Raw genomic sequence first — 25,225 nt, forward strand, 5'->3', positions numbered from 1 at the left:
ATTATTTCTTATGTCTTAACATGCCATTCCAGGAAAACTATTTCAGTTGTACATGCATACCAACATATCACTAAAGCATAGGATGAAGTATTGGATATTTTTGTTTAGCGGGGTAGTAGTAAAAGAAAAGAAACATCACAACTGTCTGGATTCACCCAAACTTACCCTAGTTATTTCTTGAAAGGCTTCGACCGTATTAGGAGATAAACATTGTACAACATTCTTACAGAATTTTGAATACCAAAATAGACTAGTTAGATTAATTAAAATGCGTTAAATTTACTCGAAAGTAAAGGGCGAGTAGGAAAATTCTCGTCCACGAGCTTCACGTCGAGAATCTTCTGAAACAAAGAGGTGCGTTGTCCACATTATTATTGAACTTTGGTTTGGAATACGCTAGAAGGAACATCAAAGATAGCAACCAGGCCCGAGAGTTGAATATTATTCACCAGGTTATGGCGTATGGTGTTGATGTAAATCTCATAGGAAATGATAGAAAAATAGAAATAAATACAAAGATCTCATTAAAAACTTGCAGGTTTAGAAGTAATTGCAGAGAAAAGTAAATATATGGAAATTCAATGGGATCGAAATACTGAGAATTACGGATGCGTCAAAGTATCAAATACTATTTTCGGTAAAGTGCGTACTTTCAGTATCTGGGATCAATATTAACAGACCAAAATCATACACACAAAGAAATAAAATGTCGATTGAAAAGAGGGAATTTGGGTTATTATAATTATTCAGTTCCAAGTCTTTCGTCGTCGTGAACTCTGTCGAAACATTTGAAGCTTAAAAGATATAAAACGATAACTATGCCTGTTGTACTGTATGTTGGCGAAACATGGTCGTTACTTTAAGGGAAAAGCGCAGACTGAAAGTTTTTGAGTATTAAATACTGAGGTGAATATTCGGACTCAAGAGGAACGGGAATGGGGAATGGTGGAAACTTCATAACGATGAACTGCATAATTTATACTGATTACCAAACATTGTTTGAGTCATCACGCCTAGTAGGCTTAGATGGGCAGATCATGTAGCGAGAATGAAAGAAACTAAAAACGCTTGCAAAATTTGGACTGGAAATTCAATTGAGCAATGTCCGTTAGGAAGACCTAGGCGCAAATGGGAAGAGAATTATTAAGATAGGTCTTGCAGAAATAGGAATACAAAGTAGAAACTAGGTGGAGGTGGCTAAGGAGAGAAGTTATTGGAGAGATTTTGTGAACGTGACATTGAACCTCCGGGTTCCGTTGGCCATTGAGTTAGTTAGTTCTTTTACGGTAAAAAATATTGTGAAATATACCAGAATTCAGAAAGATTTTGTTTTCGAATTTCTCAATTTTGATTGTTGAAGTTGAGGAATACTTTTAATGTTTGTATTTAAAATCCAAGATGTAGTTTGGCTACTATATATGTTTGAAATTATAGGAATTGTTTAATATTTTAGTGAATGAAATTTCTGAATTTATTTTCACTTAATTTTGATTAACATAGTAAAAATACACTAACACACATACAGACAAACTCTCTCTCTCTCGCTATATCTATCTATCTATCTATCTATCTATCTATCTATCTATCTATCTATCTATCTATCTATCTATCTATCTATCTATCTATCTATCTATCTATCTAGGTTTTGTATGTATGTAGGTAAACAAAACTAGATACGTGGGAACGGAAAAAATATCAGGACGATATAAGTAGTTGATGGACTAATGATCCCAATAAATTCCCTCAAATTGAAAGTATGTCACATTTCAATGGAATAGAAAAAATAATTGGTAGTGAACATTCTTTGAAAAAGAAGAAATTCGTTGGGATAAACTCTGACCCCTTAAGCTCTATTCTAAAATTACTTCAAGTTCAAAATGTTACTATTCCCCTTGTTTTACCCCATTTTTAATATTTCCAAGCAAAGAATAGCTTGCGTGTGTCTCTTTACTCATCCCAATTTCATAACTTCATTCGCATCATCGTAGTTAATCCGATTGGGTAGAAAAGCGTGATTATTTAAGCAAACTCATCGCATCACAACGCCGAACATGTATTTCAGAGTTTGACCGTTTCCGATTTTGAAAACGCTACTCTATAAGTCATTACTAGGCACCTTGTATAACATTAACAAATCATATATACGAGGGCTATCCAGAAAGTAGATTACGTTTTGGAATAAAAAATCAACAAAGTATAGGAAACAAATTTTATTATATACAGATGAAAGCCACACACAAATACTACTTTTCGACATAGTCACCATTCAAATTAAGGCATTTATCGTAGCGATGTACGAGCTTGGAAATTCCTTCGTCGAAAAATTCGGCCGCCTGCGACTTCAACCACTTCGTTACCTCTTCTTGCAGCTGTTCGTCGTCATCAAAACGCTGCATAGCCAGCCACTTCTTCATTGCTGGGAATAGGTGGAAGTCGCTCGGTGCCATGTCGGGACTGTACGGCGGATGAGGAAACAACTCCCACTGAAAAGATTCAAGAACTTCACGCGTGACATTTGCCGTGTGGGGCCGGGCGTTGTCGTGAATCAACAATATCTTAGAGCTCAACATTCCTCTGCGCTTGTTTTGAATTGCTCTTCTGAGGTTTTGCAGAGTTTGGCAATACCTTTGAGCGTTTATTGTAGTGCCTCTTTCCAGGAAGTCCACCAAAATCACACCTTTTCTGTCCCAAAAAACAGTCGCCATCATCTTCCTTGCCGACATTGTTTGCATGCATTTCTTGGGTTTTTGGGGAGAACCTGTGTGCCCCCACTGCATTGATTGCAATTTCGTTTCACAGTTCACGTGTTTCACCCATGTTTCGTCACCAGTAACGATGCGATCGAGTAAAGAGTCACCATCCTTATTGTAGGCGTCCAAAAAGTGCAACGCTGCAGCCATTCGCTGATTTTTGTGGTCCTCTGTCAAGATTTTTGGAATCCATCTTGCACAAAACTTGTGGTAACCAAGCTTTTCGCTGATGATTTCGTGCAACAAACTTCGCGAAATTTGTGGAAAACTCAAAGAAAGTTCCGTTATTGTGAACTTTCGATTTTCACGGACTTTAACATCGACTTTTTCGACAAGTTCGGCAGTCACTTTGCTGGGTCTCCCACTTCGATCTTCGTCGTGAAAATTGGTTCGGCCATTTTTAAATCTTATGACCCACTGTCGCACTCCACCTTCAGTGATAATGCTGTCCCCATACACTTCACACAGCTGCCGATAGATTTCTATCGGTTTACAGTTTTTTGCTGTCAGAAACCTTATTACTGCACGCACCTCGCAGCTCGCGGGATTTTCAATTAACGCAGACATTTCAAACCGTCACAGTATCTTAACGGAGCACAGCACGAACCTCTCACTAGCACGGCTAGATGCCGACTGAGCTGCGCAACGCTCTGACCCCAAGATGGCCGCGCTAGCCCCGCCCCTAGCGGACACAGACGAAAACGTAATCTACTTTCTGGATAGCCCTCGTAATAACTTTGTTTAGGTAATAAGTAAATAATTATTGTGACTGTTATTGACACGTGTAAATTTTTAGAGCAGCGAGCAAGAATTTTATTTTACAGATCCATTTCTTTGCAAACTGACAACAATAATGATTTATTAGAGTTCCAATAATTTTTCAGGGCGACTCGTCGTTTAATCATTTCCAACACTTTCTCTTTCTTTTTGCTCATTTCGCCCACCTTTGCTATCAACGGCCCCGCACGTCCTCATAGCTACTGCTCTGGTTACATAAGTCAGCTATATGTTATATACGCCCATCTGTATGTGAGATCCTTACCGTTTATATACAATTATACTGAAAGTATGTATATATGGTACACTTGTACTGGCAGTACTATGAAATATACGTTTTCAGTTATATGTTTCCAGCATGATGTTATATATATATAGTCGTACTTTAAGTTCAAAAAAGTACAGGACTTACGGATGTAACGTACGTTTTTACGTACACCAAATATGTTTTTTCTCTGTGTATATATTGGTACGTCTCTTGTGACGATAATTTGAAACCTATACGATACGTTCTCTAGACATAGAGTTTTGATATTCATCACAAATGTAGATTTTCGTTAAGTAAATTAAAATTCTGATAATTGGTAATTCTACCACGCAATGAGAAAATTAGCGGAAAGGAGAAAATTGCATAATGTTACATCACTAACGACAATGTACGAAGGCGATAGGATACTTCCTGTAAACTTGTAAACTGAAAAGTTTGCATATACGATTATCGTAAGCTGAAAGTAAAGTAGAAATAATCCGAAGAAACTCCAAATTTTTGTCTTGAAATGGGAGGAGAATTGGGGATAAAGGTAAAATCATATGTTAACATTACCTTTTAAAATAAATATAAACTTAAAGCATCCTAACTGTAAACATTAAAACTTAGATTTGAGTTACCAACAATAGTAAGTGAAACATATACAGTAAAATGTTTACTGTAAAGAAACGATTTAAAATTCCAAACAAATTTAGGTGTTTGATATCAGTCAAGATGGTGTGTCTATATATCTACTTTCTTTCAGAATAGTTATTTATAAGCGCTTACCATTGAAAATGTGAAATGCTGCAAAGTTTTATTCAAATCTGAAAATTAGAAAATGAAATTTTCTGTTTTAATACAGCAATCAAGTTCTGCGCAGTATAGTCTCTCAGACGGTTTGTTTTCCACGTAAGTTCTTCTCAGCACTTAGTTTACAAATTTCGTGTTAAAAATGTCAAATTTCAATAGCACTTGGCATCGTTTCTCATCCGTTAAGTTTTTATTACTCACCAAATAATACGATTTGTGTAAACGAACTTGTATATTTTTTTTCGTTTACACTTTTTGATGGTGTAAGTTACTCAATAACAGTTTTAACAAATTTTAGAACTTGAAACCGTAACCTACCTTGCGATGCGATACATATAGGCTGTATCAGATCACCATAATTAACTGGGTTTTCCAATATTGCAATGCCAACGTCATTGTCGTAAGTTTTCGGGTCATAACTCTCATGTGGAATTGTATTTGTTACTTTGATTGAATCCACCTTGTCGGAAAGGATCACAGGTATTCCCACAACGACTTCCAAGTTATTTCCCACATCCCTAAAATAAAATAAAACAGTAATGACAATGATATATTATTGATTGTCCCTTTTTCTTTTCAGTCTATAGCACTGTCTAGCATTGTCATATGTAACCAAAGCTCCATAAATATACACAACTTTTTAATTTCCTAAGGGTTTTGGGGTAAGAGAAAGCTGTTATAAGCTATCTGTTCTGACACAGATGCATCATATCTTGTGCCGTTTCTTCAGTTGCATCTCAAAAGGAAGAGAATACGAAGTAGAACTCAAGTCAGAAAAAAATGAATACAAAGATTAGTAATTACTACTTACATTAATATTTTAGTTCTAAACATTCAATGTAAAATTTTATTTTTGAAGATCTGTATAGTATAGAGAGACATATAAATATATTAAAACTTATCACATACGTAACAATAGCAATTTTTGTTATATATCATACTATGTTTCACAAAACATATTGCTTGTCTCCATTATTGAATTTATGTTTATTCGCATGAAATTAAATTACCCGTAGAGAGGCTAGAGTATTTTCCTACGCACTTTATCCATATTGTTTTACAGTACATCATGTCAAGATAGCATAATCGTTAATATAATATATCAAATAAGAATTTCGCAGAACGTATTTTTGTGAAGCATGATAATATCTGGACATACGTAGCCAAGGATTAAATGTTCATAGTTGGTTATTATATGAACACTGTGTAATATGACTCAAAAATTTTATCATTAGACGTAGTATAGTATGAAATCGTTCTTTAGTGTTTTATCTTCCTAAAATGTATATTTTCACTTGACCTGCACACTGTTTCTGTAAACGTTTTCTTTGGTCTGAAAATAGAATCTGTAATCACGAGTTTGTAATTCCAGCATACTAGGATTGTTCTCATCTGCATCATTTAGTACGTTTTCTTAATTCACAATCGGAAACAACTGATCCACATAATTCACTTCGTATTCGCATCTAGTCAACATACTTCTTGGGCAATGAGAGGCGAATGAGGTGAGTAGATAACTTCTCTCCTATCCGAATACCAGTTGTATGACGACTTGAACACCTTTAGTTATTACGACGCTCCTTCACGCGTCCAGGCGCATACAAGCTAAGACGTCTGTCAAAGATAAAATAACTCACATTGCTGAATACAACAATGATTTGTCTACTTCTCATGCCGTTCCTCCCAAAATTTCCGAATATGCTCTCGGCAATGTATAACTGTAGGAAGTAATCGTGAGAGAGTAATGCAGTCTTGCTTCCAACAATCGATTATTTATTGCTCATATTCCTACTTGGTGGACAACTGTTATACTGATAATATTAAAATTCGCCCTCTTTTTGGTCTAGACAAATATACATGGTTATGGTGATTCCGATTATCGAAAGAGAATAGTTTAATAAAATCGTCTTTCTGTTTTGATAAAAACATCTCCCTTCCATCGTGTACAGCCTCGATACATCACTGGAAGGTTACAATTATGCTAGTTGCAATTCTGTGAAGCGTAGTTTATCTATATGGCCATGTCCAAATTTAATCAATTCCAACACAGACGTTCATACATTCACTGAACACAATATGAAATAGTGTAGGTGTCCTCATTTACAGGACATATAACTTTATCACATTCATCTAGTATTATAATATCATATGCTTCAGTATTTGGTAATCGGCTGAGTCTTACCATTTGCTTTAATCTTACTTTTTATATATGGGGAAGGAACAAAATTGATTGCCGTAATTCATCGCGTAGTACTCCGAGCAATGAAGATTATAGCAAGGAATCAGAAATATTTATACTGCACGGAAACAAATCATTTTACCATACATTACGATATAATGAAACACAATACAGTATTTGAATTGGGAGAGGGGGAGCTAAATCACTTCATCATTTCTGGTTCATTTTAAATTCAATGTGTGTGCATCATTGCAAATCCCGAGAAATAGACGGATACGCCATATTGTACCAGAAATGAATGCTTCACCAAAGTTGTCAACGCAACTGTTTTTTAAATCGGGAGGGGTTTTTTACTCTTCATTCTTGATATATTTTAACCCCAAAAAGTATATATACTGTAAGTTGGATATATCATATATATTATACATGTTAAGAAAAATATGTTAAATCCGGACATTATATACAATAGCCGAGTATTAAACATAATAGCTACAGCATTTCGTTAATATAGGAATTATTATTCGATTTTGACATAACATAGTATGTGTGGTTATCGAGGTGTCGTATAATTCTTGTTGCTTCGAGTTGGTTAATCAAAATGAGGCTATTCTTCTTTGCAACTTCGTTAAGCTACCAAAGAACAATTGGATGTGATGACGAACGGGGATAACATAAATTTTTTTACTGGACAATGTACACCCACGACATCCACAGACGGATTTTACCAAGAAATTGTCGTTGAGTAGCGAACTTTAAATTATTTCGAGTGCAATCAAAGCACTTGGCACGTATAATTTGATTTCTCGAAGTACTAATCTGGAAATTTCAGTTTCTCAGCAGAAAGTTCAGAAATCGTAATTCTTACCTTTAGCGTATTTATTAAGTCTGTTTGTCGTCACTGTTTTCTACTCTTGGCCGCCCGCGTGCTGAATATTATTAAGTTCTTTTAAATATCCTCTTCAGTAGTCATGTACACCATCATCATTTAAAGGTGCCTGCCACATTTTTCCTCATTCAACGATCAATTGAGGCTGTAGTATGTCCTTCTGCCTGACTAATCGATTTACATAGTCCAGTCTCATATTTGGGGGTCCCTTCGATTTCACTCGATATGGTTTTGGGCTCGTTACTACACAATGATTGAACTGAAAGACCACTATATCTGTATTGGGAGGAGATGTCCCTCAATAAACAATTTAGCCTTATCCCCGTTTCGTTTTCTCATGTGCTCCTCCTGTTGTGGCTAAAAGGACATCGGAATAATAGGCTTCGTAAGTATTAACTTTGTCTACCTCTCGCTTTAACTTAAAAATAAACAATCTATTCGAAGATACCGTTTGTAAAAAAATGTACATTAGGATGGATTATAATCTGCTGTTGAGATAATTCCCAATTATCTCTACGGTTTGAAGCTATTAAGAAAATGAATAACCAAAGCGTTAGCTACATCCATGGTTTAAAATAATATACATTTCGAGAAAATCTGTGAAAATGTTTCAATTTTTACAAATTAAATTCCGTTTCCTTTAAGATTATAAACCTATTCTTATATTTTGGGGTTGAAATAATAGAGAAAAAGAGAGCGTATTACTCAATGCTCCAAAGCACAGTATCGAAATTTTAAAACTTGGTTGAATTATAACTTATCTTTGTTTGTATGACATTGCAATGTTCAAGACCACAGAATTCTGTGTAACCTTCAAGTGACAATCTAAAATAAAGGCTCGACTGCCACTATTACTCCTCCTCCTCCTCCTCCTACTACTACTACTACTACTACTACTACTACTATTACTACTACTACTACTAATAATAATAATAATAATCTGTTACTATTGGGTTTCTACGTCCTATTTGGTAATGCAGGAGTGTATTCTGTGTCAGTATACTCATATAATTCTAACCTTGCACTGAACTAAAATAGATTGCTCAATATAAATAACAAACATATTTTGTCTTGTTTATGAAGCAGAAACGTATCAGTCCGTGAATAATGCTAATATGCAAATTTCAAAACATTTAAAAAATGTTTACATGAACATCTAGTCAAAATATTTAGATATACGTAAACCTTATTATAAACACCAGACGTCTCGTGGCACTAATTCTTTATAGTTTGCACTCAACCTAATAGTCGTCTAACTTTTTCCTGACGCCAAAAGATAGCTATGCAAGCAACCTGTAGCCGAGAGAAAGCTATGGGGAACAACTAACAACAATTAAAGAAAATATTTTGGTTTTATAATACTTTGATATTAATTTAAACCAACACTCTAATTAGGACTGTAAAATAGACAACACAACATGCTTCACTCAATAGTCTCCTGAAAGAATCAGTTATTGATAGAAACAAACTAAATTGTAAAATAAAGTTCCAACTAGTCAGCATATTGATTCCATGATGTGTTGAGTAATCCCAGAAGAAAATATGGAAAATAATGTGAAAACGTATATTCTTTGAGGTGACTACATGGTGAAACAGAGTGTAATAAAGACTATACTATTTGTGACATATACACTTACACGAAGAAAGGTGAGTAGATGTTTACCGTTGCAAGCAATGCGCAGCAGTAAGTATGGCATTTTGACTAAGAACTGTTCCTCCACATAAATTTATTTTGTTTGACCGAAGTAAAGCCATGAAGGGATACTTGCTGTCCACCATTCTAATGTCTCTAGGTTTTCTTACTAGCTCTGTGTGGAGAAAAAATATGCCTTTTATTTCATTATTTAGACATCATTGTGCAGAATTAGCATTAAAAGAAATCTCGTAGTTTATTTCTTAATGTTTTGCAGTGGTATTTTCAATTTTGTTTCTAATAGAAATACGAAATATGAGTTATTATGTGTGTGCTCTCTACGATTGAATGTGCAGTAGGTTTTCTTTTGATCAGTGAAGCGTTATTACCCTACGGACATTCACGATCAAATTTTGTGCTGTATATCTTTCGAAGTTACACAAAGAGAAACTATTATATTTCTTATGAGAAAAACTTCCTTATGTCTTTCGGAAACGTATAAAAATATCTTTGTTTTTAAAAAAATAATGCAAAATTAGTATAAGTAAGTAATTTATAAATAGGAACAATTTGAAGTTTTAATCATTTATCATTTTACAATTAAACGCACGACTAGGCTAAAAAATATCGAAATGAGCATGAATTTCTTGTTAGTGATTTTTAAAAATATATTGTAAATAAGTAAATTTGTAAATAAAACCCCCAGCCAGAAGAAGTTCCACTTGTTTTAGTAGAGTAATTGGTTAACATGTAACCTCTAATGGCTTACCTTTCCCACTTCAAGTCCATATTTTACAGTAAAACTGTTTATGTTGTTTCTCTCAATTCATTGAACAATATTTTGTTTCAGAATTTCTTCCTGTTATTTACTGCATTGTAGTTTTCTTTTAAGAGATAACAAATAACTCAGAGTTATGTGTTAAAAACTGTTAAAATTATGAAAAATGTTACAAAAAGATACACCTTCATTTCTAGTTATGGTCATAACTTGCAAGGGCAACATTTAAATATTAATGAAACATTACTAAAATGACACAACAGAAAAGTTACTACCAACATCTTTTACATGTGAGATCTAGAAATTAGACAAAAGTAATGAACACTTGTTAGTTAAAATTACTTGTTAGTTAAAAGTAAAATAGGGATAGTTTTCAACCGAGCTAAAAAAAATCTTTTCTTCCTAGAAATAACAAACATTTTACAAAAATAATTACAGAAAAATTATTAATTTACCAAATTATTAATATAGTTCAGTCGTTAGCATTATCTCTTCGTAATCGCGATTACCAAGGATCACATTTCGACACCAAATGTCCTGGATGCTAATTTTTCAGGTTCCTCTGGCAAATATAGGAATATCTTTGACACATGAGCCTTGAAACACTTTCAAAAAATATTTTCGTTCTTTGTTAGTGCTCAATATATAATAACTTTTCCGTTGTATTTGAAAGCTTTCTCATATATAAACACTTACAATATACGTTATGTATAATACAACTAACTTTACGTGATAGCCAATTCAGATCAAATCTCAAATCAAAAGTACTTTTATAAGCCATTATGCTTGTAAATGAAGATAGTAGTGTGAAAATTTTTATTAAAGAAGTACGACAAAGAATGATATAAGGGTATACCATGAAAATAATTGGATATGAGGGTACATCATCTTGCACGCACATTTTTCGTACCACCGAATAGTGAAACAAAATCAAGAAAAATATTTCATCATCGAAATAACCATAGCTAAATACAGAATTGCCACATAATAAATGGAACTGGAAATAGGCCAAAATTTGTTTGCACATGCTTCAGCGCATATCGTTGCAGTGGACATTTCAATGTCTGGTGATAATCCATGAAACTACCAACATTTAGTGATAGTAGATGGTAGTGAGATAAAAAACAGTAGCTGGTGGGAAGACGACCTTTCATAAAGGAATTTCACACAACTCATAATTGTTCGATATGTTCTTAATGCAGAGAGTGAAATCTTCCTTTCGGGGCCAGTACTTGCTGATGTACTAGTGTGAGTGTGAAGGCTATTCCAATTACGTAAAAACAAACGGTTGGTTTATTCTTCTTGTATTCTGTTCTGAGGAATAATTTCGAGCCTCAATACACATGCTATTTGAATTTGCTGTAGTCAGTCTAGCCAAATTACGCACTCATATCCTCCTGGTTTCCTTTCAATGAACATTGAACAAGGAGGATATGCTACAGAAAAGGAAGTGAAACATTACCAATACAGAGAAGCACTGTATTAAAAGTTTCCAGAGTGTCATAAACTAACGGAAATCGTGTATAAACTCCGCTTCCCCCACAGGAGGTTATGGGTAGTGTAAGTTGATACTCTGTATTCTGTTTCCATGAGAAGCTGAACGTTGTAGAATATCATCTTTCCTACTTGGGGATGCCAGTTGTCTTTTACTGTTGTAGCGTATGGCATCTGTAGGCCTTGCTCTGTCCTACATTCAACAGTTTGTATCCGCAAAAAACGTATTCACACTCAGTAAGTCACACTTGCAGACACATGTCAGGCTTTTGCTATCTTCTGTTGTGTCAGCCCGCTTTTTTCATTATAATCGTTCTTTATGTCATATGTGCCTCTAAATCATATTGCAAATAAATAGTTACGAAACAATGCCTCACACTATTGATAATCCTTCTCTCTCTCTTACCTTGAGTAACACACTACTGTAGTCCTCTTGTCAATCTCTTCTGTTCAGGTTTTGACACCAGAAGTCAGTCATACTTCTCGAAACCACACAAATTCTCTCTTACGCAGCCAATCAAAGGAAAGACATCGATGATCAAAAACACATAAAGCAGTATTAAATTATTCTCTAAGTCAGTGTAGCAACTTTTTGTCTTGTTCCTCTAAATGTTCTGGTCAGTGTAATAATCATCTATCCATTCGACAAAATATAAGTGGAAGGCTAACGTATTTGTGTATACATAAGTAATACACAGAAACATCTACTTGGACAACGATAATCTTGTCTCATTGCCACTTAATTCCAAGCAAGTACATTCTGGTTACAGTATATGTTAGAATAAACGTTTAAAAACTGTGACACACTATTGTAGACTGTGTTTTTGGTATAAATTTATATGAGGAATAAATAACTACAGATAGGAGAAACAATGATATACTGCTCATGATGTATTATTGTGATCATTAGGATATAAACCTGCCAAAAGAAGGTTTTAGTCTTGGTAGATTCAAGGAAAAAGTAGGCATCCAACAAGTTTGTCGTGGAATTGTCATGTGAGCTTTTTCTTTAAAATTTCAGACAAGGCAGCATCAACGTTTTTTATTGCTTGTACTACAACTGAACAAGTTAAATTGATAAAAATAGAAAGGAAATGGTGTGTCTAGCTTCTTGTATTATTTAAAGACTGACAAGCCAAAATCTAGGAAAGACGAACCCATATTTAAGCAGATGCATTATCTAGTCTTGTTGATGTTATAACTAGAGAATATGTCAGAAAAATACTACGAAACACCGTAGTCATATACCAGATATACACTACATTACTAAATTGTGACCACAAAAAGAATTGTAACAGTTATATATATATATATATATATATTCTTTACAATCGTTGTCATGGAAAAGATTAGCCAAATGTTTAATGATTAGTGATGAGACAAATTTAGTTGTTTATTCTTATGAACTAAAGTTAAGACGAATTGCACGGTTGAATCAATCACGAGTTGTAATATTTGCAGAAAGCATTATTCGGTTAGCAACGATATACTTTAATATTTTGTAAACTGTGAAATATGCTTAATGTTATAGCAATTTATCATATTTAGCTATGATTTTTCCTGATAATACCAATCATATTCTATACTTGGCCGAAACAATGCCTCCTAACATAATGACACATACGAATATTATATACTTAGAAGTAATAAATTACGACACCTGCTGTCTTACTACATACAATTCTTACAAATAATAACGTCAAAAACAACCTATAACAGCAGTTAGTGATGGGGCACTTGATACCAGTTTTGTGCGCTCGGAACTCCTGGCTCAGAGTCCATCGCTTCTCTCCAGAGACAATGGTCAGGTGTACATAGGGCAACGCCCTCTTAATTTTGGCAGAGGTATCTACCCCATACTCTAAATTTCCGGAGGGCTTGTTAGGACTACCCCAATTTACGTATTGAAAATTACCAAACCTAAAAGTATAGAATTACTGTATGTACCATTCGAAGTTTAGGTGGTCCATTTCGTTCCCCTTCATGGGAAAAAATAAAATGTTAATTTCTGAAGTCCTTGACCTATTTTACCCTCTTTGATGATAATGGATTGCCTGTATACTGGTGACCATTTCCTTTCATAAGATTGGAAACATAGGCGCATCCCTTCTTATTTTTGGGAAGGGTGCCTAGATCCATCCGATAAATTTGGGAATTGTCAAAAAAAAACTATAATTGGTTAGTCATCTCTAGGACCTTAATATATACAATTCTAAATGTAGGTTCTTCAGAATGTTCCCTTTCATAGATTACAAGAAAATTAAAATGTGAATATTGTTTGACTTAATTTATCTCGTTGATCAGGCATTTGTTACGTTTTATGATTATATGAATGAGTATAGGGGAACATTTCCTTTCATAGGACATTTGTGCATTGTTGCTCCTCTCTTAAACTTTGAGAGGAGTGCCTAGGATCACCTCTTAAATCTGGAAATTGCTAAAAAATTCAAAATGTTTAGTATAACTCTAATATATACCCTTGTAAACTTGGCTGGTCCATTTTGGTCTCTTTTATGGGTACAAAATTACCAAAAAATGACGTACTACGGTTTTTGACCTATTTTATCGTCTCCAATATGCTATATTGCTACGTTTATGTTAATAGGCGTTCATTTTCTTTTATAAAATATGGACTCCTCTAAAATTTCAGGAGGGGGTACTATAATCATCACTTCAAATTTGGGTATTTTTTAAAAAGCAAAATTTCATTAACGTTTTGCTGTGACATAAATATATACCACTGCTTGCTTGTGTGTTTCACTTCTTTCCCTTTTATGGATACAAATTTGCCACATATTCGAACTTTGAAAGTTTTTGACCTATTTCATACTCTTTAATAAGGCATTATTATCTTATATGTTTATATGAGTTTTTATAGCAGTTCATACTCTTTTATAAGACATCAATACGTTGATGTACTTCTCTAATTTTTAGAGGACCAGGAATATTCAAAATATTAAACTTGGAATATTTTAAATATTTTAAACTTGGAGTAGTCAAAATATAAAATTTTATAATTGTCCTCTAGGACTTAAATACTTATAATATAAATTTGAATTGTCCCACTTATCCCTTTTGTGGATATATCATTGTCAAATATTGCTATTGCCACGTGGTCGGTTATTAACGTAATTTATTTTCTGAGATGAGGTTTTAATACATGATCTATTTTTATTGTCAAGCAATGGACAAAATTGTTTCTTAGGGCTTTGGTACATTGACGCATTCCTTTTAAATTTTGAAAGAGATAAATAGGCACACTCCTTAAATTTGCGAAAGGTAGTAAAATTTGGTAAATGCTCTCAAGGCCTTGAATATTTATACATTTGATAGGTTCTGCCCGCTTCTTCTAATAGGTAAAAATTGTCAAATATTCAAAATTTCGATGTCATTGACCTATTATATCATTTCTCATGAAGCTTTACTCTATTATTTAATTAATAGATGAGTATATGGTCATTGTCTTTGATAGGATATGATTATATTGATGCTTTAGTTCTAACTTTGGCAGGTAAGTCTTAAATTTCTGAATTGCTTGAAACATTATATTGGCAAATGTTCTCTAAAACTTCTTCAAAACTTATTTTTTCTTCATATACCCTAATTTATGAATACAAAATAATCGTAAATATAATGTAAAAGTTACGCTTGGCATTTTGAATAAACATTTAAGGTTTGGAGGGAAAATGAATTAACAGGAGAAGCAAAGTTTGAATGTTGTGTTTAACGTTCACTATGATGGATTTCAGTACAACCATAGAGATCAATACAAGATTACATTGTCTTTCTTTGAACATACGTAATGTTGCATTGAGATCAAGAGAAGTATATTTGATTCATTCATAAAATTTAGAATTTTTTAATTTTGGTAAATATGTGTGATTTATCTTGTGTTCTGACAGATAAAATATTGTCAAATTCAAATTTGAGGGTGTTCACGAGGTATATCCTCTTAATACGTTGAAACTTCTTAGGAATTGACCAACACCAATATTATCTCTCTAGACATATGAGCTCGAGATACAGCTCCTTAAACCTCTCGAAATTGTAACTTTTGGCCAATATCTCGGGAACGGTAAGAGTGACGCAAAACATTCCAGAATTTTCTCAGATATTTTCAGACAGAGATGGTCATCCTCCCTCATTTTGCCCTCATTAGAATCGACCTCACCCTTACCTCACCCTCACCTCACCCTCATTTAAGTAGTTGAGGGTGAGGGCGTTGGAAGGTGAGGGCGATAAAGTAATTGAGGGTGAGTGTGAGGGAGGGTGAGTGTGAGTTCGTCAATGGAGGGTGTGTGTGAGGGAAGGTGAGTGTGAGGGCGTGAATGGAGGGTGAGTGTGAGGGCGTCAATGGAGGGTGAGTGTGAGGGCGTCAATGGAAGGTGAGTGTGATTGGCGTCAATGGAGGGTAAGTGTGAGGGAGGGTGAGTGTGAGGGTGTCAATGGAGGATGAGGGTATCCGTTGAGGGTGAGTGTGAAGGAGGTGAGGGTGAGGGCGTCAATTGAATGTGAGGGTAAGGGTTCATAAAATTAATTATCTTGCAATTCTTCATTTCTGGAAAATATGTTAGAAAATGTAATGTAGTTTTTCTTAGAAATAATCGTCGTTCATAGAAAATCGTCATATTAATATTCCATCAGTTTCATACGCTTTTCATGTGCGATGACAAGATGTTTCTCATAGCTTTATTACTTTTCTATATTTATATATTTTCACTTTATAGAAATAATAATTACGAAATATATAAAGATATCTACTGCAAGTTTTTGGCTACCGAAAATTTCAAAGTTTAACGAAAGTAACCCATCAAAAATACTAGAAGTTCTCACTAAATAATGTTTTATATATATATATTCGCTCAGAAGAGAAACTAATAAATATTCATATATTCATTCATTCTGAAATTGTAATTAAGAAAAAGCTTTATTTCTTCTTCTAAGTAAGAGAAAAATATATATAAGAAAAGTACAAAGCTGCAAGCCGCAATAAATAACTTTATATTTAATCATCAAATAAAAAGATATTTCCTGCTTTTGGCTATATACGTACTTTTAGACTTCCAAACTACGCTATGCACATGAAAAAGAAGTCTTATAGAACGGCTGTGTCCGTCTGTGTGTCTGTCTGTTAACAGGTATCACATCAAAATCGGTAAGAGCTATTGACAAGCGGTTTCCGGGAATCGATCCAGCATCCCAATAATAGGTTGCATCTCCTTCAACAACCTCCTACTTAACAGGTACCCTCAAATCACCTTGGCAGTCAATCTGTTAAACCGGAATTGGTAGAAATCGGACATTTCCGGTTTCAAATTAAAGACCACGAGTAAAAAACGGTAATAGCGATCGGCAAACGGTTTTCGGAAATAGGTGGGTATGAAAGGAACCACCTTAACTCCTGCATTTCTACTAAAACTGGAAGTGGTAGGTTCCACTACTACTTCAGGTTTCAATATTTATTTTCATAAACTTAAAAGGGTAAGAGCTATCAACAAACGGTTTTCGGGAATCAATTCTGCATTGCCAGAATATGTTCCATCTCTTTCAACAATCTTACTTAAACGGGAAGTGGTAGAAGTCGACCATATCTGGTTTGAACAAACATATTCATAACTCATAAACGAATATAAAACATAGCTAACGATAAAGAGTTTTCAGAAATCGATTTAAGGTCTTAAGGGGACAAACCACCTGTACTCCTGTATTTCCACTAAAATCGGAAGTGGTTTAAATTCACTACTACTTCTGGTTTCAATATTGATTTTCCTAGACCTAAAACGGTAAGCGCTATTGACAAGCGGTTTTCCTTTACCAGTTTAATTATTACTTCTGTCAGTCCTAGTTCAGTTGTGTCTATTATCGGTACGAAACCCAGAAGGTGTTCGCAAATTTATACAAGGCACCTCTATTACTGTATTAATTTGTACAAAACGAAAGATTATTGTCATTTGCTCTATACCAGAAATATTAGGCGTACAGTTTAGTATTATACTATAATATTTTGAAGCTCTCAACAGACAGTATTTTACTTTTTATTTGTTCACTACGAATTTGAATAACTTCACTTTGGACATATTTTCCTAAGCAATGCTGGCATTTTTTGGCCTACCATGGTTCTTTTAATGTGTTCAGCCATGACGCTGTCAAATTTTGCAAATAGTTCTACCAGTTTCAGAAAATTACTATTATTACTTGTGTAAAGTTTATCTGATGTTCCGTGTAACGGGAGACATTGTTCACTTAAAAACTGTATTACTGCTACTAGTCATTCTATTACGTTCTTCCAATGTAGGGATTCGGCATTTAACATTTTCTGGTGTTCTGCGTCAATTGTATAGACCACTCTTCGTCACATTGAAAGCTTCATGCACCTTCCTTGCGACCACATAACTATCTTAACCACGTGTCGAAGGTCAATAAAATGTGGAGCCTTGCTGTAGGCTGTAGGCCTGTCTCAAGTGGGAGTGTACCTTTAGCATACTTGGAGTGGACCGTTAGAGATAGCTGAATAGAAAAAGTATAAAAGACACCTTGATAAAATTGTCCACCCTAGCTGAAAACCTTGTCTAGGCTGCTGCAACGGAAATATTGAACAAAATACACTATGTGATCAAAAGTATCCGGACACCTGGCTGAAAATGACTTACAAGTTTGTGGCGCCCTCCATCGGTAATGCTGGAATTCAATATGGTGTTGGTCCACCCTTAGCCTTGATGACAGCTTCCGCTCTCGCAGACATATGTTCAATCAGGTGCTGGAAGGTTTCTTGGAGAATGGCAGCCCATTCTTCACGGAGCGCTGAACTGACGAGAGGTATTGATGTAGGTCGGTTAGGCCTGGCACGAAGTCGGCGTTCCAAAACATCCTAAAGGTGTTCTATAGGATTCAAGTCAGGACTCTGTGCTGGCCAGTTCATTACAGGGATATAACCACTCCGCCACAGGCCGTGGATTATGAACAGGTGATCGATCGTATTGAAAGATGCAATCGCCATCCCCGAATTGCTCTTTAACAGTGGGAAGCAAGAAGGTGCTTAAAGCATCAATGTAGACCTGTGCTGTGATAGTGCAACGCAAAACAATAAGGGGTGCAAGCCCCATCCATGAAAAACAGGACCACACCATAACACCACCGCCTCCGAATTTTACTGTTGGGAGTACACACGCTGGCAGATGACATTCACCGGGCATTCGCCATACCCACATCCTGCCATCGGATCGCCACATTGTGTACCGTGATTCGTCACTCCACACAACGTTTTTCCACTGTTCAATCGTCCAATGTTTACGCTCCTTACACCAAGCGTGGTGTCTTTTGGCATTTACCTGCGTGATGTGTGGCTTAAGTTTTTATCCATTAAAGGAAACTAGAAGTACCACTAAAATGTGTATATTCTAGCCCTAGAGGAAAATACCAAATTTTAAAATAATAATTTCCAAATTTAAAGAATATGCCTATGTATCCTCCCAGAATTTAAATGGAGTGCCTAAGTCCTAAGAAAATAATAAGAACCTATACTTAACCACAAATCCATTTGATGTATTAAAACTTCGCCGAAGAACATAAATTAGGTCAATAACTGCCGACGTGGCAATACAAATATTGGGTATTTTTTACCTACAAAAGGAATAAGTAGGACTATCCAAATATACAATGATATGTATTTAAGTCCTAGAGGACATTAATTAAATTTTATTTATTGTCAATTCTCAAAAGTAAGGGGTGATCCTCTCAAAAATTTTAAAAATATATCAATAAACCCATGTCTTATAAAAGAGTTTGAACTCCTATACAAATCGCATATAAACATATGGGATAATAAAAACTTATCAAAGAGAACAAAATAGGTCAAAAAGCTTCAAGTTTTAAATATTTTGTAATTTTATATCCATAAAAGGGAACGAAGTTGACAACACAAGCTAACGGTGGTATATATTGTGGTCATAGAGAACAATTTTAGAAGTTTTATTTCTAAATTCCTAAATTTAAAAGGTGTGATTATAAGTACCCATCCTGAAATTTTAGAGGAGTTTGTTAAAGTATCATATTCCGTAAAAACAAATGAACACATATAAACACCTATATAACCATATAACATTATAAATCATTATCGAAGAGGATAAAATGGGCCAAAATGTTCGAAAGTTAAATTTTTCGCAATTTTGTACCCAGGATAGGGAACGAAATGGACCACCTAATTTTACAATGGTGTATTAGGATCCTAGGAAACGTGTCGCTACTTTTTGCAATTCCAAATTTAAGAGGTAGTCTTAAGTACTCCTATTATAATTTTAATAACTCGGTTCAATATACCAATGTTTTATGAAAGGGAATGGACCCCTATTACTCTATCATATAACCATGTTAGGTAATAAAGCCCCATCCGGAGGGATAAATTAGGTTTAAATCACCCAAATTAAAATGTTTTGGCAATTTTATTCCAATGAACCTTCAGGCTACAGAATCACACACATCTGAAAACACCAAAACCTCGGACGCTTCTGCGACAAGAATACCTCAAGTGAAGGAACTGGAGAACGTACACCCAAAGTACCTCAGTCTTGAGTAGTATGATCATGTAATGATATATTTTGAATAAATACGAATTCTGCTCAATGCGTTTCTGTAAACTGCTACTTACAGTGGAACCGTATTCCGCTGGTTGCTAGTTTAAAATTATGTATTTTTCGTAGAGATTTTAGAAATAAATAGAAACTGCTATTCGAAATTCATAATAGTTGCTTGAGGTAACAGAAAGGGCATACCACCTGTGTTGTTTTAGTATCCAATGCCATTCACTGATAAAATATAAGGGGAATACGGACACACTAGTTCTTTATTCGACATTTTAATGAAAATAAAGTAATACCATTTGTGCCCAGTGAGAACTGATGTTGTGATGGTGAAAAATGATGAAAGAATATGCATTTATTTCGTGGAATTAGTTGACTTGCGGTGGCTCAGTGGTAGAGCGTTCACTACTAGTGTGTGGGGTCCCTAGTGCAAAGTTGACTTTATGGTGGATAAACTGCGTGTACGTGGGTTTTCGGGGTTCTTCCTTTTTACTCCCACATTTTCATACCAAATTTCAATCGTTTCTCATTATCGCCGTCTCCTTTAGCCTAGCCGGCATAACTGTTGGACATAAAACTGAAATTCATTTTGGTTTTTTACATTTTTGTTAGTGACTCTTGGTAAACAAATTATTATCTATTATTCAGCATTTACAGTCCTTCGATCGTCTAATATTGTGATTTCGCGTGCCCTGTGTAAACGAAGAGGGGACGCGGCAGAAGTCCTAAACGGCACAAGACCTAAACGGCTTAAGACCTAAACGCCACAAGTCCTAAAAATCATTTCGCGTCAGAAGTCAAAACGGCAAAAGTCCTAAAAATCATTTCGCGCACAAGTCCTAAACGGCACTGGACCTAAAAATCTCATGTGGCGGTACCATCTCGTCCGTGCCAAGAACACTCTCAATCTGCTAGTCAAAGTTTTATATATATAGTGTTTCATATTACACAACCTTAGTTCTTACAAGTAATTTGTATAAATACATATTCTATCGTTCTAAACTAATAAATAAATAAATAAATAAACGAAGCCTACTGCCTTTCTTGCTCTTTCCACGATATATTTCTATAGTGACAAAATTTTAACTTCCTTACAAATGTGATTTCCAGATCTTCCATAATGTCTGTTTTTTCTATTTCCACACCATTGACCTCATATTAGTAACATAATATTGTGTTTTAGTTATGTACGTCATTAATATTTCTTTCCTTGTGTTGTTTTGAAGTGAATTATTTTTACACATATATTTATTGTATGCAAGTCTTTCTGTAGCAAATTGTTGTCATATACGTGATTAACTACTCCCAACTCGTTGTGATTAGTAATAATAATTTTAGTATTACTAACATAGCTATTACCGTTGGAATTAAATACGTTCATAATAGTATTGTGGCAACTACTTACTACTGAAATCCTTTATCGAATATTTAAGTCTGTGGTGTGTAGCAGACGAAATATCAAAATATCAAAAATGCTAATATGAAAAATATCAAAAATACTAATAACAGTATGTCAGAAGTGCCTAAAGGACATGCAGAACTGCAACGAAACTTTGTGTAGGGACAGTACGCAAAAAAAAAAAAAAAAAAAAAAAAAACTAACACGGTGTTTTTATTTGCTTCGGAAAAAAGGTTTTAGGGACAAAAGCACCCACTCAAAATTGCATCACTTTCATACGCTTTTCATGCGCGATGACAAGATGTTCTCATAGCTTTATTACTTTTCTATATTTATATATTTTCACTTTATAGAAATAATAATTACGAAATATATAAAAATATCTACTGCAAGTTTTTGGCTACCGAAAATTTCAAAGTTTAACGATAGTAACCCATTAAAAATACTAGAAGTTCTCAGGAAATAAAGTTTTTTTATACATATTCGTTCAGAAGAGAAACTAATAAATATTCATATATTCATTCATTCTGAAATTGTAACTAAGAAAACGCTTTATTTCTTCTTCTAAGTAAGATAAATATATATATAAGAAAAGTACAAAGCTGCAAGCCACAATAAATAACTCTATATTTCATTATCAAATAAAAAGATATTTCCTGCTTTTGGCAAAATTGCAAGACGTAGACGTAGAATGAAAAAATACGTGTTTTGTATTTTTCTGAAAAAAAAAAGGTTCGGTGGGGCACGGACCCTTGCAAACCTTTGATCACGAAATATCAAAAGTGCTAAATACAGTACGTGAGAAGGCCTAAAGGACATGACGAGATGCAACGAAACTTTGTGTAGTGACAATATGCAAAAAATAAACGAATACGGTTTTTTTTATTTTCTGCGGAAAATCGGTATTAGGGGCAAAAGCCCCAACCCAAAATTTTGAAAGTTGACGCCCGAAAGGCAAGAAGAAGTAGACCGAAGTGAATAAAATTGTACATAGATATTGTAGACGTAAGATTAGGGAATAGGTGATTCGCATTTTTGTGAAAAAAAGAAAAGAAAGAAACTTATAGGTGTAACGAAGCGTTGGGTGGCGGAAAGAGTGGAACTAAGCGAATGATATTGTGTGTAGATATTATAAATGTAAAATAAGGTCTTTCGTGTTCAACACGTGTCGATTTATTTTCTGTTTACTGTCCAACCCAATATTCTTTAGTATTTAGCTATAACCTCTATTAGTATTTTCGGTTTAAAACTATGAAAATTGATTAGAAAATTTAAAAAAAAGCAAAATAAAGTAGTACTTCACCGCAACAATGTTTCTCTCCCTATTAAACTGTACACAAAAGTGACTAGTGTTACAACCGTTCGCATAACCAACATATTTATAAACTTCTACAACAATAATAAAACAAAGACTATAGTAACAATAATGTGTAGCCAAAAGATAAGAATAAAGCCAAAAGACAATAAAGCCAAAAAGATATTTTCACATTAAGTGCTTCATCTCAGAAAGCTCACTGCTTACAATTTTCACAAGTGAAATAATCAATATTTTCACTATCGGTACACCCAAAATGTGACCGGCAGCAGCACTGTACTCAAACCTCATCGAAACCTCCTCAAATAAGAAACTCCGTGAGAGTATTTTCCTCTGCTTTGTCCAGCAGCTGTCCGATCACTACAGTTTCCCGCTAACACACTATCCACAGCTTTCTTCATACTTTCTTCATCCCGTTTCCCTTTCTTGTATGTAGCCATCCTTGTAGCAACTTCCTAGAAATCAAGTCCACACTAAATATCTTCTCAACTAAGACTAATTGGGTAATTTCTTCTGTCCGGTACTGGGAACATTGGAAGTGTCCGGTATTGGGACCACACGATCTATTAGAAAAAATATGACCAACTAAAGACCATGGAAAGTTTAGCTAATGCTTCCACACTGTACTCTTCTTTAATTAATAAGAAATATTATGAGAGTAAAATAAATTTAGTTCACTTACCTGAGGAGGGTGCAAATTTTCTGTAAAAGTTATATGTGTAATGCACGATAGCAGTGAGGATCAATTTTCAGCGATTTACTTGAGACTGGCAAACACGAAAGTCAAGCGGCACCAAACACTTACCCCTGCTGATAAATACTACAGACGCACGTAGAACAGCTACTGCTCTCTAACGCCAGAATGCTAAAACTAGTACTGTCCGGCACTGGGGAGAGTCCGGTACTGGAGCGAGCTCCCCTATACAGTTTCCCAGGCCCGAAGACAAACATCACACCCCAATCCATGACTGAAGTAGGATGCTTCACTGTTTGTTGGAGGAATTTCAACTTGAAATCTTCCAGAGGTCGACGTCGCAAATATTGTGAACATTTATCAGACACGAAGACACATGATTAATCACACAATCTCCTATTCTCCAATCATCACCAGCCCAACGTTCTAGGCCTCGTGCGCATTCGAGGCGCTTCTTTGCAATGATTGGAGTAGTTTTTTGCTTTCTTTCTTGGTCTGAGTGCTTTTGTTCCCTCAACCCAAAGAATCCTTCAAACATTTTCAGGCGAAATGTCTACACCATTCTCAGGCATTTTTATGCTTAAGAGCCTGCCTTACTAAAAATAATACGAAATTTACCATTTTTCTTTTGCTTGTTTATTCATCAGTGAAAGGAGATAATGAAGTGCAAGTCACCACAATCATAGATAATGCTATTCTACAACAGCAAATATGAACCTGAATAATGTGCAGTGTTGCCATCCATAGAAATTACAGTGTTGCCAGAAAAACAATTTCCCTAAAATCTAAGTTAAGACAGCGAGTAGAGGGGAATGTACTTAATTGCATTTGATTACGTATCATGTTGTTTTGGTTTCTTGTGAACTAATTTTTAATTAACATTATTATTTAGTTTTAATAACTGTATGTTAAAACTATTTTGTTTATTACGAACTAAATACAAGTATTATTTAAAAAGTAGTTCACAGGGAACCAAAATAATACGATACCTAACCAAATGCAGTACTGTTTGTTCCTCTACTCGCTGCCTTAACTTAGATTTTAGGGAAATTGTTTTTCTGGCAACACTGTAATTCTTATGGATGGCAGTACTGAACATTCTTCAGGTTTATATTTTCTGTTGTAGAATAGTATTATCTACGATTGTGGTGACTTGCATTTCATTATCTCATTTCACTGATGAATAAACAAGCAAAAGAAAAATGGTAAATTTTGTATTATTTTTAGTAAGGCAGGCTCTTAAGTCTCTAGAGTTGCATTTCTGTTTCCCAGAGCCAATCATTTTAGTCTTTCGATACCTCTTAGCGATAACTTTGGATCTCGCCCACACTTTCAAGGACTATGTTGCTAATACATATGCTTCTTGCTCATCGCAATTGAGATTTTACTCACAAATTTTTGCCCTACCTCAACTGTAATAGAAATTTGTCGTTTTGTATATCTACCTTCCGCCAAAATTGTTTTGACAACTTCCACTTTCCGGGAAGAAATGTCTATGGCTTTTCAAATTATGCCGCGATTACAGGACTTCATAGAATAAAAGATTAATATACAAAACACGTCAAGATTACTTTGAACTGGCCCATTGGAACTGTTGAACACCTTGAATGTCGTAACTGCTTACAACTACAAGTACAATACTTCAGACCGTAACTTGTTGTTAGAAACCACAATAGCTGCCTAC

At 34.7% G+C, this 25,225-nt stretch overlaps 1 protein-coding gene across 1 annotated transcript in view; it reads right to left on the reverse strand.

Annotated features, from left to right (window-relative positions):
* LOC145684770 (trypsin-1-like) overlaps window positions 1-25,225 on the reverse strand; it is a 78,702-nt gene that overhangs the window by 33,887 nt on the left and 19,590 nt on the right. Inside the window, exons 3-4 of the mRNA XM_081757142.1 lie at window positions 9,316-9,460; window positions 4,906-5,105 (exon numbers count right to left, since the gene is read on the reverse strand). Coding sequence (XP_081613268.1) covers window positions 4,906-5,105; window positions 9,316-9,460 — 345 coding nt within the window. The remainder of the gene's footprint in view (window positions 1-4,905; window positions 5,106-9,315; window positions 9,461-25,225) is intronic.

The sequence above is a fragment of the Thermobia domestica genome, chromosome 5 (genome assembly GCF_964235325.1).
Source record: "Thermobia domestica chromosome 5, izTheDome1.hap1.1, whole genome shotgun sequence".
Taxonomy (NCBI): Eukaryota; Metazoa; Arthropoda; class Insecta; order Zygentoma; family Lepismatidae; genus Thermobia; species Thermobia domestica.